This window comes from Ipomoea triloba, chromosome 4 (assembly GCF_003576645.1).
Source record: "Ipomoea triloba cultivar NCNSP0323 chromosome 4, ASM357664v1".
NCBI lineage: Eukaryota > Viridiplantae > Streptophyta > Magnoliopsida > Solanales > Convolvulaceae > Ipomoea > Ipomoea triloba.
In genome coordinates, this window is record NC_044919.1 from 6,915,095 (window position 1) to 6,931,318 (window position 16,224).

The 16,224-nt window shown below is 38.5% G+C and overlaps 2 protein-coding genes across 2 annotated transcripts; both read right to left on the reverse strand.

Annotated features, from left to right (window-relative positions):
- Positions 1-1,189: 1,189 nt before the first annotated feature.
- On the reverse strand, positions 1,190-3,200 carry LOC116015717 (titin-like). Its single transcript, XM_031255893.1, has 4 exons — positions 3,048-3,200; positions 2,765-2,951; positions 2,370-2,590; positions 1,190-2,161 (listed from the first exon to the last, which is right to left on the reverse strand). Exons 1-4 carry the CDS (start codon positions 3,198-3,200, stop codon positions 1,190-1,192), a joined length of 1,533 nt encoding a protein of 510 aa, XP_031111753.1.
- Positions 3,201-3,970: 770 nt separating this feature from the next.
- Positions 3,971-4,441, reverse strand: LOC116015718 (uncharacterized mitochondrial protein AtMg00810-like). Its single transcript, XM_031255894.1, has one exon. The coding sequence runs from the start codon at positions 4,439-4,441 to the stop codon at positions 3,971-3,973; it is 471 nt and encodes a 156-aa protein (XP_031111754.1).
- Positions 4,442-16,224: the final 11,783 nt, after the last annotated feature.

Here is a 16,224-nt window from a genome sequence, read left to right on the forward strand (position 1 = left end):
GGAATGTTGTTCCTACGTCTAGGGGGCATCACTCTGGTTTGCCCAACTCTTCACTGAATTCAACGTAAAAGCATTTGTACCGACAATATCAATTGAATACACGTGGATAACTCTTGGACATTCTCCTTCGAGTTCTTCCTTGAAAAGTTGTCAAGATCTTGATCTCCTGATCTTCTTGTGTTAAGGCTCCCCCTCAACAGCAGCACACCATGCTTTGAGTCTTCTAAACTTCATGTTAAAATAGATATCTACTAGTACAGACTCAATCTACACTTAACACAATAAGACTTACTCAACCTACGATTTACTGAACTATCTTTCGAACTAAGAAGTAGAATAACCAATTGACGTGAAACTATAACAACTCGGGAGTTTTTAGGATCTTTCAGATATCCTTTTAATAAAAATTTTTTATTAACAATCTCCCCCTTTGTTATGTTTCCTGGCGATGTAGTATTTTTACTTTAACAAAAACTTCTAAATCAGAAAAGATAGTTTACATAGACCAAAAGACTTAGTTAAACATCAACTAAAGAGTGCAATTCTATCACACCCTATTACACAAGGATTTTTTTTCAAACTAAAATTATTACAGCTGCTTATTACTAAAGATAAAATCTTAAAAAACAGCAGCTACATAGGATCTTCAACAACAACCAAAAAACCAACAGTCCTCAAACCAAACCAGAGGACTGATATAGTAACCGGTAACAATAGTAACCAATAGTAACCATGATTCCAATAGTAACCGAGATTATAAGGTTTGTTCTACTCCCCATATTGCCAGAAACTTGTGAATCTGTACCCACAAGATTTCTTAGCAGGACCAAGTCGAAAAGCAAACCCAAGTGTAAATTCATATTTGTTCCGATTCTGATGATGCAGCAGCATGGCTAGTCCTAGCAGTTTCAGCAACATCAGTCGACTCGACCATTCCTTCAGCATCCTTGGCAGCTTGAGCAGCAGCAGTAGTAGCAACTTCTTCTTCATGCTTGTTTCGATTGAACTGCTCCAGAAGTTGCATATCCAGGTTTCTCCTTTCAACCAGCACATGGATCACCATATTAAGTTCACTTATATTTTTCTCAAGTAGTTGCCATGTCATGATAGTGTGAGCAGATCTTTGAATGACTTCTAGAGGATTTGGATTGGCACTTGATTCTGGAAAGATGTCAAGTATGTGAGTGTTTTATTTCAACTTGGGATCAATCTGCCTCACTGTAGGCTTCTCCATCGCTTGACCAGGGTAAGGCTTGAACCCTTGTGATGACAGCATGCCATAGATAGTACTGGGAAAAGGCAACTTGACCTTTAGCCCTTTTGGCTCCAAGAAGCTGATGACTTGATTAAAGATGATATGGCCCATGTCAACAGGAATGCCCTTGCCAATTTTGCATATCAGCCATGCCATTTGGTAGTTTAGCTCTCCTTTGTGTTCTTCGGTGATCCAGTTTGCCAAGGCTATATTGTGCAGGATGGCATACTTAGTTGTCAAAAGCTTTGCATGCAATAGGTTGGTCTTAGTAGGACAATAACTGACAAGGTCACTTGTATTTTTCTTAGCAACAGTATTCTGGTCAATTTCTGGATCTTCTGTATCATCAACATCTATTCCTAGATATAGGTTGATCTTTCCTGGAGAAAAGTTGTAGTATTCATTCCTAATCCATACACGGCCAGACAGAGGTGAGATGGGTTGATCAATTGTTTCCATTAGGTTTGCATAAAACTCTTTAATTGCAGCAGGTGGGTAGTCTTTTAGTTTGGTGACTTCCTTCATCAAGTTCAAAATCTCAAGAATGCGTAGCAGTTGGCATTGGGCTATGAATTTCTCAACATCAAGGAATCTTTCTCCAAGGATTTGGCGCTTGCTGATAATCTCCCATCGTGCTTCCGCATCACCTGTCGGAAATAGAGGTTTGTGAACCTCAACAGCAGTTTCAGTTAGATCAACTGTCAGGTCAATTAATGGAGAGGGTTGTTTTTCAGCAGTCTGCTTCTTTCTCTTTTGTGCCTTGGATTTGGGTGGTGATTTTTCAGGTGCAGATTGTTTTCTCTTGGATTTTCTTGTTTGAGTTGGAGATGTGGCTTCAATCTGGATAGAAGCTGATCTGGTTTTTCTTCTCACAGCAAGAGAGCTTTCAGGGAACACTTGAATTTTCTGAACAAGATTGGTGTCCACATCAACTTCAACCACCTTTCTCCTTCCTTTGTTCTTCTCTTTTACCTTCTTGATTTGTGATAGGGGCACTTGGTCCTCTTCATCTTCTTGGTCATTCTATTCTTCTCTCTCCTAGGGCCCGACCTATTTCATATTCAAACTCAAAGAACAAGGGTTCTATGATTTGGTCAAGTTCTTGAGGGGTAACTTGTGGTTCAGAGGGAAGACTAGGCTCAACTGATAGGGATGGTTGTGGTTCTGTATGTGGTTCAGCTTGTGGTGCATTAGGCAAAGTAGACACAGAATCAGTAGGTAGAACTGTTTGAGACTCTTCAGAACCGGTGCTTTGTGTTTCAACAGGCAGACAAGGTAGGTTTACACTAGGCACAATATTTTCTGACTCAACAGGTGGTAATGGCAGAGAGGGCTCTTAAATATTGACAGGAGGTGTAAGCTATAATGGGTTTGGCTCTGCTTTAGGTATAGGTATGTTTAATCTCTTTGACAAGAATTCAGAATTTCTATAATCATTCAAGATGGTAAACAACTCAAGGTTTGAAAACATGTGAGGTTATAATTTCATAGGATCAGGACCAAAGAAACCTTTTGCAGGTACATTAGAAACAATTGAAGCAGGGGAAATCACATTTTGAGTAGGTAAATCAAATAATGAATCATCAGTGGTTTCGATAGGCTCCTGTTCAACATAAATAATAGGTAAGGGTTTTTCAATAGATGGTCTTTCGTCAGATTGTTTATCTTCCTCTGAATCAGATATTTCGATTATCTCCTGAAATGTTGATCATTTATTTTTAAGCAATTTTTCACAGATTTTCACACTAGAATGGCAAACATTCGATAAAAAAGGTAGGGTTTTAGAATAAACCTCAGGTGGCTTTTCTTGTGAAGATTCTCCTGATTCAACCGCTAATGGTTTCAAGAAGCCTTTCATGAAGTCCAGTTGTGTAGCTCTTGAATAGAATAACCAGATAGGTTCCCCTCCGGGAGGATCCATCATGTAGTTAACGATCATTGCCATTTCTCTCGAGGCTCGATGATGTATTTCTTTACTGAACTTATCTGTTAGTTTATAGAAATCAAAATACTTAGACGGATCTCCAAGGTTTTGAGCCATTTTGAATATTGTTTGTAAAGAAAAATGGATAGAGAGAGCAGAGATTATGTGCGAGGTTTGAAGGAAGAAAATGAAAGCTGAGTTTTAGATAGGCCGAAAAAGAGAGAGGTTGGGGAGATCTTTTGTTACCAAATTTTCATACTGACTTCTGAGGAGGATAATAGGCTGCGGATACGGGCGGTTTCTCTAGGACACGTTGGAAAACGTGAACGTCATGGTAAAACGTGCCTTTGATTGACGGATGTCTTGTACCATTTAATGCTCAGGCAGTTAGGCAGACTCCCATTATCTCAAAATAATCCTGACAGCTTAACGGATGAACTCTAAGGATTTGCACTTACAACATATTAATATAATGTTTTTGAGAATATTAAATTTTGAGGGACAGATTAATCCAAGCAGTATGTGTATCATATTCATAACTAGTTCTGTGATATGGTACACATGCCTAGTTCAGATTTTAAGAGATTGAACCTGGTTGCATCCAGAGGTTTTGTGAATATATCTGCCAGCTGCTTGTCAGTTGGAATGCAGTGAAGCACAATCTCTCCATCTTCTACAAGTTCTCTAATGAAATGATGACGAATATCAATGTGTTTTGTTAATGGCACTTGTGTTGTCAGACTGGAGATCTATAGTTTCGAACTTGATTCCATAGTTGTTCAGCATTTTTTTCATCCAAAGTAGTCTGTGCAGCAACTTCCTGTTACAATGTACTCTACATCCGCATTTGATAATGAGATAGAATTCTGCTTCTTACTAAACCATGAGACAAGATTTTTCCCTACGAAGAAGCAACTTCCAGAAGTGTTTTTTCTTTTGACAGCATTTAAGTGTGTTTCTCTTGGGTCAGCCTGAAACCTTGCACACAACCCAACACTGAACATGATATCTGGTCTGCTAGCTGTAAGATAGAGAAGACTTCCTATCATGCTTTTGTATAGTTTTGCATCCACTTGTTTTGATGAAGTATCTTTTGCAAGCTTGATGGTTGTGGATAATGGTGTTCTTGCTTCTTTTGAGTTTTCTAGACTGAACCTTTTCACCAGATTGAGAGCATACTTGGTTTGTGAGATGAACATGCCATTTTCTAATTGTTTAACTTGCAAGCCCAAGAAAAAAGTTAGTTCACCAATCATACTCATTTCAAATTCTTATTCCATTACTCTGACAAACTTCTTTTCATTAGTTCGGGAAGTAGACCCAAATACGATATCATCCACATAGACTTGTGCAACTCTTATGTGATTGTCTGAGCTTTTCACAAACAGAGTCTTGTCTGCTCCCCCTCGCTGATAGCCATTTTTCAAAAGATACTGAGTTAGACATTCATATGCACGAGGTGCCTGCTTTATGCCATAAAGTGCCTTCTTAAGCTTGTACACGTGGTGCGGGAAATGTGAATCTTCAAACCCTTTTGGCTGAGCAACGAATATTTCTTCGTTCAGGAACTCGTTTAGGAATGCAGTTTTAACATATATTTATTGAAGCTGAAAGTTTAGAATGCATGATACTGCCAAGAGCATTCTGATAGATTCCAATCTAGCTACAAATGCAAACTTCTCATCATAGTCAATTCCTTCGATTTGAGAGTATCCTTGTGCAACTAGTCTTGCTTTGTTTCGAGCGACATTTCCATGTTCATCGATCTTGTTGCGGAAAATCCATTTTGTGCCTACAATGTTGGCATTCGAAGGACATGGTACTAGGTCCCATACATCATTTCTTTCAAATTAAGCTAGTTCACCTTGCATGGCTCGAATCCAATGTTCATCTTACAATGCTTCTTTGTAGTTCTTTGGTTCTATTTTAGATGTATAGCAAGAATACCCGGATAGTTCTACAAGGTTGTTCTTGAGCATTCCTCTAGTTCTAACACAAGCGGTGGGAGTGCCAAGAATGTTTACTGCTTGATGATTCTTCTGTATGTGAGTTGGAACTAACTTGGGTTGTTGAGATGTGTCTGAGTCACTTGATGAGACTGGTTTGGAATCTGGTTCCGTATTTTGTTCAGCTTTGGTCATCTCAACAATTTTATCTTGATCACTGCTCTTGTATTTTTGTTCATTCAGAGGTTCGAAGACTAGTTCTTGTGGTTGATCATCAATGATCACATTTATTGATTCTTGTACTGTCTTGGAACGCTTATTGTATATTTTGTAAGCTCTGCTGATAGGAGAGTAGCCTAGAAAAATTCTTTCATCACTTTTGGGCTCAAATTTTCCAAGCTTTTCTCTGTCGTTTAGTATATAACACTTGCTTCCAAATATGTGAGAGTATTTCAGATTCGGTTTCCTTCATTTCCATAACTCATAAGGCGTCTGAGATGTGCCTGGTCTGAGATAAACCCGGTTTGTGATATGACATGCAATATGCACCGCTTTAGCCCAAAAAAATTGTGGTAGATTTTTATCGTTAATCAATACTCTAGCCATTTCCTGTATGGTTCGATTTTTTCGCTCAACAACTCCATTTTGCTGAGGAGTTTTTGGTGCTGAGAACTCATGCCCTATTCCATTTTTTGAACAGAAGGATGTGAAGTCTTGATTCTCAAATTCTCTGCCATGATCGAACCTAAGCTTCACAATGTTGACAATATTAGTGTCTTTTTTCTTTTTGAAGCCTTAAGCACAAATTCTGAAATTCCTTGAATGTTCTGATTTATTCATTAGAAATGTGACCGACAGAATCTTGAGTAGTCATCCACGCACACAAAGATGTATCGCTTTCTGCCAAGACTTTCTATTTGTGCCAGTCCGATCATGGTAGAGAATTTGAGAATCAAGACTTCACATCCTGATGTATCGCTTTCTGCCAAGACTTTCTATTTGTGTCAGTCCAATCAGATCCATAAGAAGTAATTCTAGGCAGAAGGAAGTTCCAATATGGCTATAGGACTTATGTGGAGCACGAGTCTGTTTTCCTAATTGGCATGGACCACAAACGCTTGTATTCTTTATCTTGAATTTTGGGATGCCTCTAACACAATCATTGTTGATCAGTTGACTCATATCTTGGTAGTTCATGTGACCCAATCATTGATGTCATAGTTCTGTATCATCTATAAAGGATCTGCAGCACAAGAGATTAGTTTATAAAACATAGCAATTATCCGAAGACTTTATACCTTCCATGATCAGTTCGTTATGTAGATCTTTCACGATGCATTTATCCTTTGTGAATCCGGCGTTCAGTTTCTGGTCACACAGTTGGCTGATACTTATAGGATTTGCCTTGAGTCCACGAACTAGCAGAATTTTATTCAAGGGAGGCAGCCCAGCCACATTCAGAATTCCTATACCACTTATTTCGCCCTTTATCCCATCACCAAAGGTAACTTGATAGGTATAAGGAGTGATATTCTTCAGATGATGTTTGTTTCCAGTCATATGGCGGGAACATCCGCTATCGAAATGCCATCTCCCTTTCTCTTTTCCCTGTTGAACATAATAGCAAATTATGTTAGATTTCCTTACCCAAATTTGCTTTCCAACTAGGGCTATCCACTTCTTCTGAAATTTTTCGATTCTTTGATCACGATAGAATTTGTAGCATTCATGCCTTGTATGTCCTTTGACGTGGCAGTAGTGACATACTGGGTTGTATTTCTTCAAGATGACTTTTCTTCTTTGATATCTCGAACCAGATCATGCACTAACTGAACTAGATTTCTTCGTCTTCATCCTGAGTTTCTTCAGTGCATTCATCATCACTCCAGGTTGTGGCCTTCATTGATTTCTTTCATTTGAGATAGGGTGCGCATTCTACTTGAATATGGCCATATCTTTCGCATTTGCGACATTGAATTCCTTTGTTTCTGTTCTTATTTTCTGTCGATTGCCATTGAATGCTGCGTGATTGACTTCTTGACTGGCTTGATTGTCCCTGACTTCTCCTGGAGCTAGGGTTTGTTGATTTTGATGTGGATCTTGAAGTTGATGCAGAAAAATTGAGTGATCGATTTGTCTGTGTTTTTTCTCCTCTATTTCTTCAATTTATCTGGTTGAGGATCTTGGAGAAGTTTCTAGTGATCATTGCAATAGCCTCATCACCCATATCCTCGTTTTCATCTTCAGATTTACCGCCTTCAGCCAAGAACGCAACATTTATATCCTTCTTGTCGTTATTTCCCTGGGACAATATCTCCATCTCATAAGTTCTTAGATTGCCCATCAATTCTGCAATAGATTTCTTCTCCCATCCGGCACTTTCTTGAATTGCGATTACATTCATCTTGAAACGAACGGCCAAAAAACGCAAGATTTTTCTAACAAGTTTATCATATGGAAAGGGTTCACCTAAAACATTAGCTTCGTTCTTCAATTCTTGCACTCTAGCGTTAAATTCGACAACCATTTCATCGTCCTTCATTTGCAATTCTTCAAATCGAGAGTGCACCTGTTGCATCTTGGTTTGCTTGACAGCAGAATGGCCTTCATAGAGTTTTTCCAATATCTCCCAAGCTTCTTTCGTGGAGTTGCAACCGGCAATCAGGCCAAATTATCCTTCGTCTAGACTTCCAGTTATCGTATTCAAAGCCTTGTTGTTGTTGTCACTATCAGTGATTTCTTGTGGAGTCCATTGATCTATTGGGACCAGGATCACTGTTTTATTTTCTTGAGTACAAGTATGATGATTACATCCATGAGTGACAGTTTTTCAGACATTCACACCTTGTGCCTGTAAGTAGATTCTGGTTCTGGCCTTCCAGTATGCGTAATTCGTTTCAACCAATTGTGGAGGACGAGCTTGACCTTCCATTTTCTTGCTGCAAGAACTTCAAGAAACAACTCCCAGAAAGCAGTGTATACACTAATTTTCAGAGAGAAAGTATGATACGAAATTAAAAGAGGATCTTTAGATAAGAGAGAAATGTTGTAACCAGCTCTGATACCAAGTGAAAGTGCGCTTAATTCAATACTACTAGATGCGCTTAGTTGTGTTCTTATGGAATGAACCTATTGACTAAGTTCCGCAAGACCAGACTAATCAATTAACCATTGAGTCCTACAGAGATCTATAACAAGGATAGTTCGGTGTGTAGTTTAGTATTCAAATCGCCAAGAATATAAAGACATGAAAGCTGTAAAGACATTAAGAGATTTGGTAATCCAGTTCGGAATGTTGTTCCTACGTCTGGGGGCATCACTCTTCTTTGCCCAACTCTTCATTGAATTCAACGTAAAAGAATTGTACCGACAATATCAATTGAATACACGCGGAGAACTCTTAGACTTTCTGCAAACCACCATCCTTCGAGTTCTTCCTTGAAGAGTTGTCAAGATCTTGATCTCCTGATCTTCTTGTGTTAAGGTTCCCCCTCAACAACAGCACACCATGCTTTGATCAACGTGAATTCGAGCCCATATTCTCTCAAGAGAATTCTAACTTGAATCAAAGGTAGTCTTTTTCAAGTCTTCGCTTTAGCTCAATCAAACTTTAATCTGTGGGTTAATCTTTGTAGAATCAACAACTATTCTGTGAGGATAATCTTCCTATTTATAGCAGCTGGGATCAGAATCAGTTGTAACTGAATAACTACTCTGAACGATCTTGTCTAAACTACTGCATATTCTGGTTCAAGTCCAAGTCTTCAAGTTTTCAAATCTTTGAGTGTTCTAAACTTCATATTGAACTAGATATCTACTAGTACAGACTCAATCTACACTTAATACAATAAGACTTACTCAACCTACGATTTACTTAACAATCTTTCAAACTAAGAAGTAGAATAACCAATTGACATGAAACTATAACAACTCGGGAGTTTTTAGGATCTTTCAGATATTCTTTTAATAAAACATTTTTATTAACACAATATCAATTGTTGCTTCTGAAAGTGTTTTTTCTACAAGTGGTTGAATTCATTTTGAAGTTCCTTAACTCCTAGAATTGTGGAAGCCTTAGTTTGTATACAGGATTAGTTGAGATTACCAAATCAACCAATAGAAATTGAGAAAAGGCTTGAAAAAGGTAAACCATTTTTTAATGTTAATTCATTTTATCATTTATACTTAAATAATACTTTATGTTTTAGTGTTTTTATTTATATATTTTTTATTTGCAGAGTTGCCAACTGGAGTCAGGAGTGTTGGAACTAGTTCATCCCTTCCAACCGTTGTAGTAATGTCCTATTGTTCTAGTTTATTCATTCTGTTGTGAATTTGATATTAATTTGTTATTCTATTATCTGTTTTTAATCTGTTGTGAATTTAATTATCTAAGTCAGTAGTTAAAACATGACAATGGCTTCATTGGTTTGGCAACAATTAACTTGTTACTATCTTGAATCCTTGGCCCTTTCAAGACTTGAGTCAACAATAGGTATAATAATATTAGTTTAGTATGGCTTTTAGCATTTTGCCTTGATTCATTTATTGAATCCAGAGTGCATGATCTGATCTAGTATTATCATTCTCCCTTCCTCATTTACTTATTACTAATTCAGTTATTTTCTTTTGGCTATGATGATGCTTCCACGTTTTGTCGAAATCAAAGGATTTTGGGTTGGTATGATGCTGGAGTTTTGGGTTTCATTCCAAAACTTAAGTAGCAATTTGTCCCCAATCTTAACTTGATATGAAAACATAGTAATTTGTGTCTTAATTCAATTATCTGAGCAAACTGTTAAACTGGAGTTTTTCATGTATTTAACTGTGTTAAGTTTGCACTTTGAGCAGGAAGATGAGGAATGCTGAGTGCCTGAGTTGTTGATTGAGTGATTGCTGAGTTATTCTGTAAATTTGTAACTTTGAGTGGTCAGTGAACTGTGAACTGGACATTGGACAATATGATTTTGTAAATTTGTAATTAAACTTTTGTATTAAGTTGTAAGTTGTAAAGTCTATATAAGTTGTAAGTTGTAAGTTTAACTTTTAAGTTGTTTGCTAGTTACTACTTAACTTTTGAACTGTAAACTGTAAACAGTTGAAATTTTACTTTATTTAGTACTTTATTTTGTGGTTTTTATTTTTACTTTTTTTTTTATTTCAATCTGATAAAGCCCGCAGTCTAATTCAAATCGACCGTAATTTAAATACATAAAATTCGACGAGTTCAGATGTTCAAAATAAACAGATATGGGATAATATAGGTTATCCAAAATCTGAATGGGTGGGTTCCCAAATCCGAACCGCCCGAACACGTTTGATGCTCAGCCCTATACTCCGGTGGTAGTACACTATCATATTACACTAAGTATTTAGGTGACATCAAGTTTTGAAAGATACATCAAAGATTAGCTTTAATGGGGATACACTTTCTAAGTTGTTGAGTATTTTCTTGCTTGATAATGTGCTTGGTCATTGAAATAGTTTTTTATAAGGTCTAGAAGAAATGAAATAGGGATTAATCTTTGGGTGCTTAATGACTAATGAATGAAGTCTGCAACTTCTATCGTTAGTGATATGCTATTCTGTCAAAAATGCTATGTGCTTAAAAGTTAGAAGTGAATCACATCATGCTAGTTTGTCTGAAGCAAACAGGTTGTTTTGATGATGATGAATTCTCAAAAGTTGAGGTTAGGGATTTTGGAGAACTTGAATGATATGCACAACTAATTGATATTTAACTTCCTTATGTGTATGCTTTTCATATCTGATGTGTGTGTGTGTGTGTGTTATTTTTAGATGAGTGTATATATTTTTTAGTACTCCTTGTGTTGCGATAAACTTTATAATTTATGACTCAGTTATTTTAAATTGTGGCATGAGCTATTGAGTCATTTTGGACAAAATATGATGAGTTAGTTTTTTAATATTGTTAGAGATCATATATATGTCGAACAATAGTTTCCCTTATTTACATGAGTATTGTGAAGGAGAAATTTCTAAATTATTGGTTTTATTTTGGGAACATCCAATTGGATATAATACTCCCTTTGTCTCATTTTATCTGTCCTACTTACTATTTGATAAGTGCCAAAAGTAGCCATATTTTAGGGGTCATCTAGGTGTGAAATATGCTATAATAGATGTCCATTAGGCCTAGAAACATGCTAAGATAGGGTAATTTCATTAAATATAGGTCTAGGGACTAATCTTATGTGTTTCATTATAATTTGTACAATTCTTGCACTTCGCAGGGCATTCCGACGACACTTCAGTAAAACGGACGTAACCGGAGCTAGGAATGTCCGAATAAGGCGAGGCAGGTGGCTATCGAACCGTATCTCGAGAGCTACAACATAGAAGAAGATAGAAGAAGCAAACTTCACCACGCACGCTCACACGCGTGTGAGCGGCGTGGTTGCTTACTGGATTGCTCCCACGCACGCTCACAAGCGTGTGAGCCGCGTGGACGCGACACAGCGCGGAAATTATTAGGGCGAGATTTTGGGGGCTATATATATGCCCTTTATAGGTCTTTTAGATAAGTTTCCAGCAGCCCCCAATAGCTTTAGATCTGATTTCTCTTTCCATTCCTTCCCCTTTGGGGAGGAAAAACACACTCTTTTCCCTTAGATTAGAATAGATCTTTTAGATTAATGAAGATGGATTGAAGATGTCAAATTCACCATTCCTTTGGTAACATACTCTTTCCATTTAGATTGCTTCTTTAGATTTATTACATTGAGTATTTTGCTTTGTTGTTTGAATGTTCATCATGTTAGAGTAGAGTAGTTTGGGTGTGTGTGCCCTTGTCAATCTATGGATTGATGTTTAGAATTTATCTTATGATCTTGAGATTTGTGGGAGTATGATTGATGATTGTATGGATGATGTTGTTCAATCTTTGCTTCTATTTCCGGTCGGGGTAGCTAGTGAACCGAGTGGAAGTGAGAGAGTGCGCGATAGCGGCCTCTCACTAGCCCAACTCATCTATATCTCTGCTCTTAATCCGAAAGGATGAGATCCGAGAGGAGTGGTAGGCAAGGTGTTCGATAAAATGCCTCAACCGAATGAGGATTGAGAGTCTGAGTGTGACGCCACTCGGTACCAATACCGTGACTCCCTAGATCAATCCCGAAACCCAATTCCAAGCTACCTACGATAATCAATCCTTGGGCTTAACCTTGGCATGCACCCCTTCCTTTTACCTTTTGTATTTTCCATCTTATTTTACTTTCAAACCTCTTACCCAACCAACCATGAACAAATCCTATCCCTTTGATTCTTGTAACTCTTACCCATCAACCTCCTAAATGCCAACATAAATTCGGTTCCCATTCGCCATCCTTGAGAGACACGACACTCGGGGAGTTTAACTCTTCGTTTTAACACCTTCACATTCACACTCACCATATATCACAACATCAAAATGGCGTCGTTGCCGGGGATGGAAAACGGTTCTTGAGTTGTGTTGACATCTTTGAAGTAGATTTGTAAGAGTTCTTGAATTTCTTTCTTTTTGTTTATATTGTTTTCTTATTTTTGTTACTTGTTTGAAAAGTGAGCTTAAATTGTCTTGTATATCTTGTGCTCACTTGCAACTACTTTTAGTTGCAAATATTGTTGTTGGCTAAGCTATTGTGCATGAAAATTTCTTTATCAAATCAATTGAAGCTTGCCAATGAGTGCTAAAATGAATCCCCATGGTTACCCACATCATGGAGGACAATCCTATAGGAATCCTCTACCCCAACCATATCCCTATTACCCCCATTCCACCTATACTTACCCTCCACCAACATACCACTACCCACCTCCATACCCTTACCCATTTCCACACCACCACTTACCACCTCCATATCACTATCCATTTCATACACACAATCATCACCCACAACCATATGAAACACCACCTCCACCCTTCTAAGAAAATTACCCTTCACAATCACCATATTTTCAAGAAATTGACTCATTAAGCTCCAAAGAAATATCCCAAAGCATAGAGAGTAAGTTTGCACAAATGATGAGAACAATCGACCCAAGCTATACTCCCGAGTCAAATTCATTCCCTACTTCCCACCTAAACACCCACTACTCACTTCCATCACAAATTCACAAAGAAAACAATACTACCCATTTCTTCGAAACACTACCCTCTTTCCCAAATTTTACCCATACCAATCCTTGTGATTATATCCCACCGGCCATCGATGAAATTGAAATTCTAAAAGCAAAAATAGACGAATTTACAAGGATGGCCAAGGAGGATACCGCTAAACTAAAAGCCGAAATCAAGAGCGAACTAAAGGACTATCTCGCTATCCTCCGGGAGGAAAGACTTCCATTAGAAGAGGTTGAAACGAAGATGTTGTCCATGATGGAGGAGCTCATGAAGATGAATGAGTCCCGAGCTAACTCCACCATCATAGATGGCATCCCCACTTTGGAAGCACATCCAAGGATTGTACAAGAGGTTGAAAAAGAAAATGCTAGGGGAGAGGAGAATTTTGAAGAAAAAGTAGATTGTTATGCCCCGGTGCTTGAAGAAGTTCCAATCTTCAAATTGGAAAATCAAAAGGAGGAAGAGATGGAGAGTGAGGATGATGGTCGTATGAGAGGGGGTAATTCGTCATTTAATGATATCTCCTTATCCTTATTCCATTCCCTAAGTGTTTTGTTCTTGATTGCAGATTAGCGAAGCAAATTTCCACTGCGCAATCATTTCTACTCTAAAGAGCAAATCCATGATTCCACCATACCTTCACCTCGGATAGATCCGATGTTTTCCAGGAACTTGTAGTCGTGAAAATTGGAGGAAGTTGCTGGTATGGTGAGTTTTCCGATCGCTGCCGGCGAAGTGCAGGAGAATATGTTGTTGTTGGAGGATGACTGGTTGCCGGGATGTGGATCTGTTTTCCGATCAAAATTCGCCGCCGTCCCAACTGGCAGGTGTGGTTTCGCTCCGCCTGGACATGGATGTATCGTTAGGGGAGATGAGGCTGGGAAGTGTGGTGAGAGCTGCGGCGTTTGATGAGCCAAATGCGTCCATAAAACCGCCTATTTTAAGCTGTGAGGTTTTCGATGAAATGCCGAGGAGAGTTTAGGGGGGTAATATGCTTGAACCGGAAGAGATATTGGTGCTGTTGTTGTTAGTGGTGGAAGAAGTCGTCGTCATTTTGCTACAGAATGTGACATAAACGACGCCGTTTACGGACTCAATTCCTAGACACCCTTTTCAGGTGATGGTGGAGGGAACTTGACTCTGGTTTGCACGGTGGTCCTCGGAATGGAGCGTTGGTAGAGACTCGCCAAATGCACGGTGGAGAAAAAAGGCCACCGCTACACACCAGTCGTTGTCGACGAGAGGAAGAGCTCCACCATAGCTGCTGCGTTGCTCGCCGGAAACAGGGGAGGTCACGTGCCAATTGCCGTTTTGTCCATTGTTGTTGCTGGTTCATGGAGTTGCTGCTAGGGTTGCTGGAGTTTCGCCACTGCTCGTCGAGAAACCATCATCGTAGCCTCCAACCACGCTCTAAGTCGTTGTTGTCGCACAAGAGGAGAAGGGAGTTTGCTGTCGACTTATACTGCCGCCAAAGCTTCTATTGTTAGCCAAGAGAGAGCAAGGAAGATGGAGATGGAGGTCCAAGGTTTTGCTTTTTTGTAGGAGGTCCAACGATCAAATCTACCAGTCATCTAATCGGAAGTTAAACCCCCCACCAAAACAAACAAAACTCAATTCAGGGAAGAAATTAGATTGAGTTTTGCTGAATTGACATAAATGCCCCTCATTTAGACGGTCAATTAACGAGATAATAGACGGAAGATCAAAATTGTCCTCGTCACAATAAGTGTGTCCATAAATTGGCCAAAGTTTTTATGGAGGACTAAAATTGTCCATGGCACTATAAGTGTAGGACCAAAAAGGGAATTCACTCTATTAGTTATTATTATTTATTAATTATTAGTATATATTTATTAGTTTAATTTAGTTATTAGTTATTACTTATTATTTTATTAAGTTATTACTTATTACTTATTAGACTATTAGAGTATTAGTTAATAATTATAACATTAATAGTTTTTTTTTTGAAAAACCAAACCTCGCTGGATTAAATTAAATGAATAATAGAGTCAGGTGGGGTAGAGCCCCAAAACAAAAAACTGTTATGAGAAAAAGTAAGAGCAGCGAGAGAATGAGCACCTAAGTTAGCAAACCTAAGCACCAAACTAACAGTAGAATGAGCAAAAGACGATAAAATTGCCTTAGAGGCATCAATAGAAAAAGCAATATACGAAAATAAATTGTTGCATGGCGAAGTGAGCAACTGTTGTAGGTTGGCGCAATCCGTGTAGAGATCCACCCGTCCGATTCCACGCCGTTTGATCCAAGAAAGGACTTCCTTACATGCCATAGCCTCTGCCATAAGCGGAGAAAAGCAACCTTGTGTTGGTCCACAAAATGCAGCTGCAAAAACACCATCGGGCGAGTACAGTACAGCTCCCACCGTGGATTTTCGCGAGGCACTCTGAAACCCGGCATCGAAGTAGCAGCGGTAGGGCAACAGGTCGGTTGCGACAGTATGGGGTTCCGGCAGTGGCGATGCAGCAGGCGCTGAAGACGCAGGCGGGGCTGTGTGAGCATGATGCACCTGTCGCCAAGCTTGCACGGCTGCATTTGCCATGTACCACACCTTCTTTGGCAGCGGCAGATTCCCTTCCCAGACAGTAGTATTGTGTGCCCTCCAGATGTGATAACATTAATAGTTTAAATGTTTAAAATTTAAAATTATTAAAATATTTATTTAAAAAAAAAAAAAAAAAACCGCCTAGTCGGCTAGCGATTTTTGAAACATTGCCACAAATTACCCCCAATGTCCTAAATGAAGGCAATAACGCTTGTGTTACACAAATGATAAATGAGTATGTTAAAGAATATTTGACAAAGCATATAACATCAAAACTCAACCTATGTGAGCTCTAAAAAAGTCACGAGTTTATTATATAGCATCAAAATTCAACCCACGTGAACTCTAGAACAGTCACGAGATTATTATATAAAATATTCACTTTAGTGACAATCTTGAAGATTGTAATATATA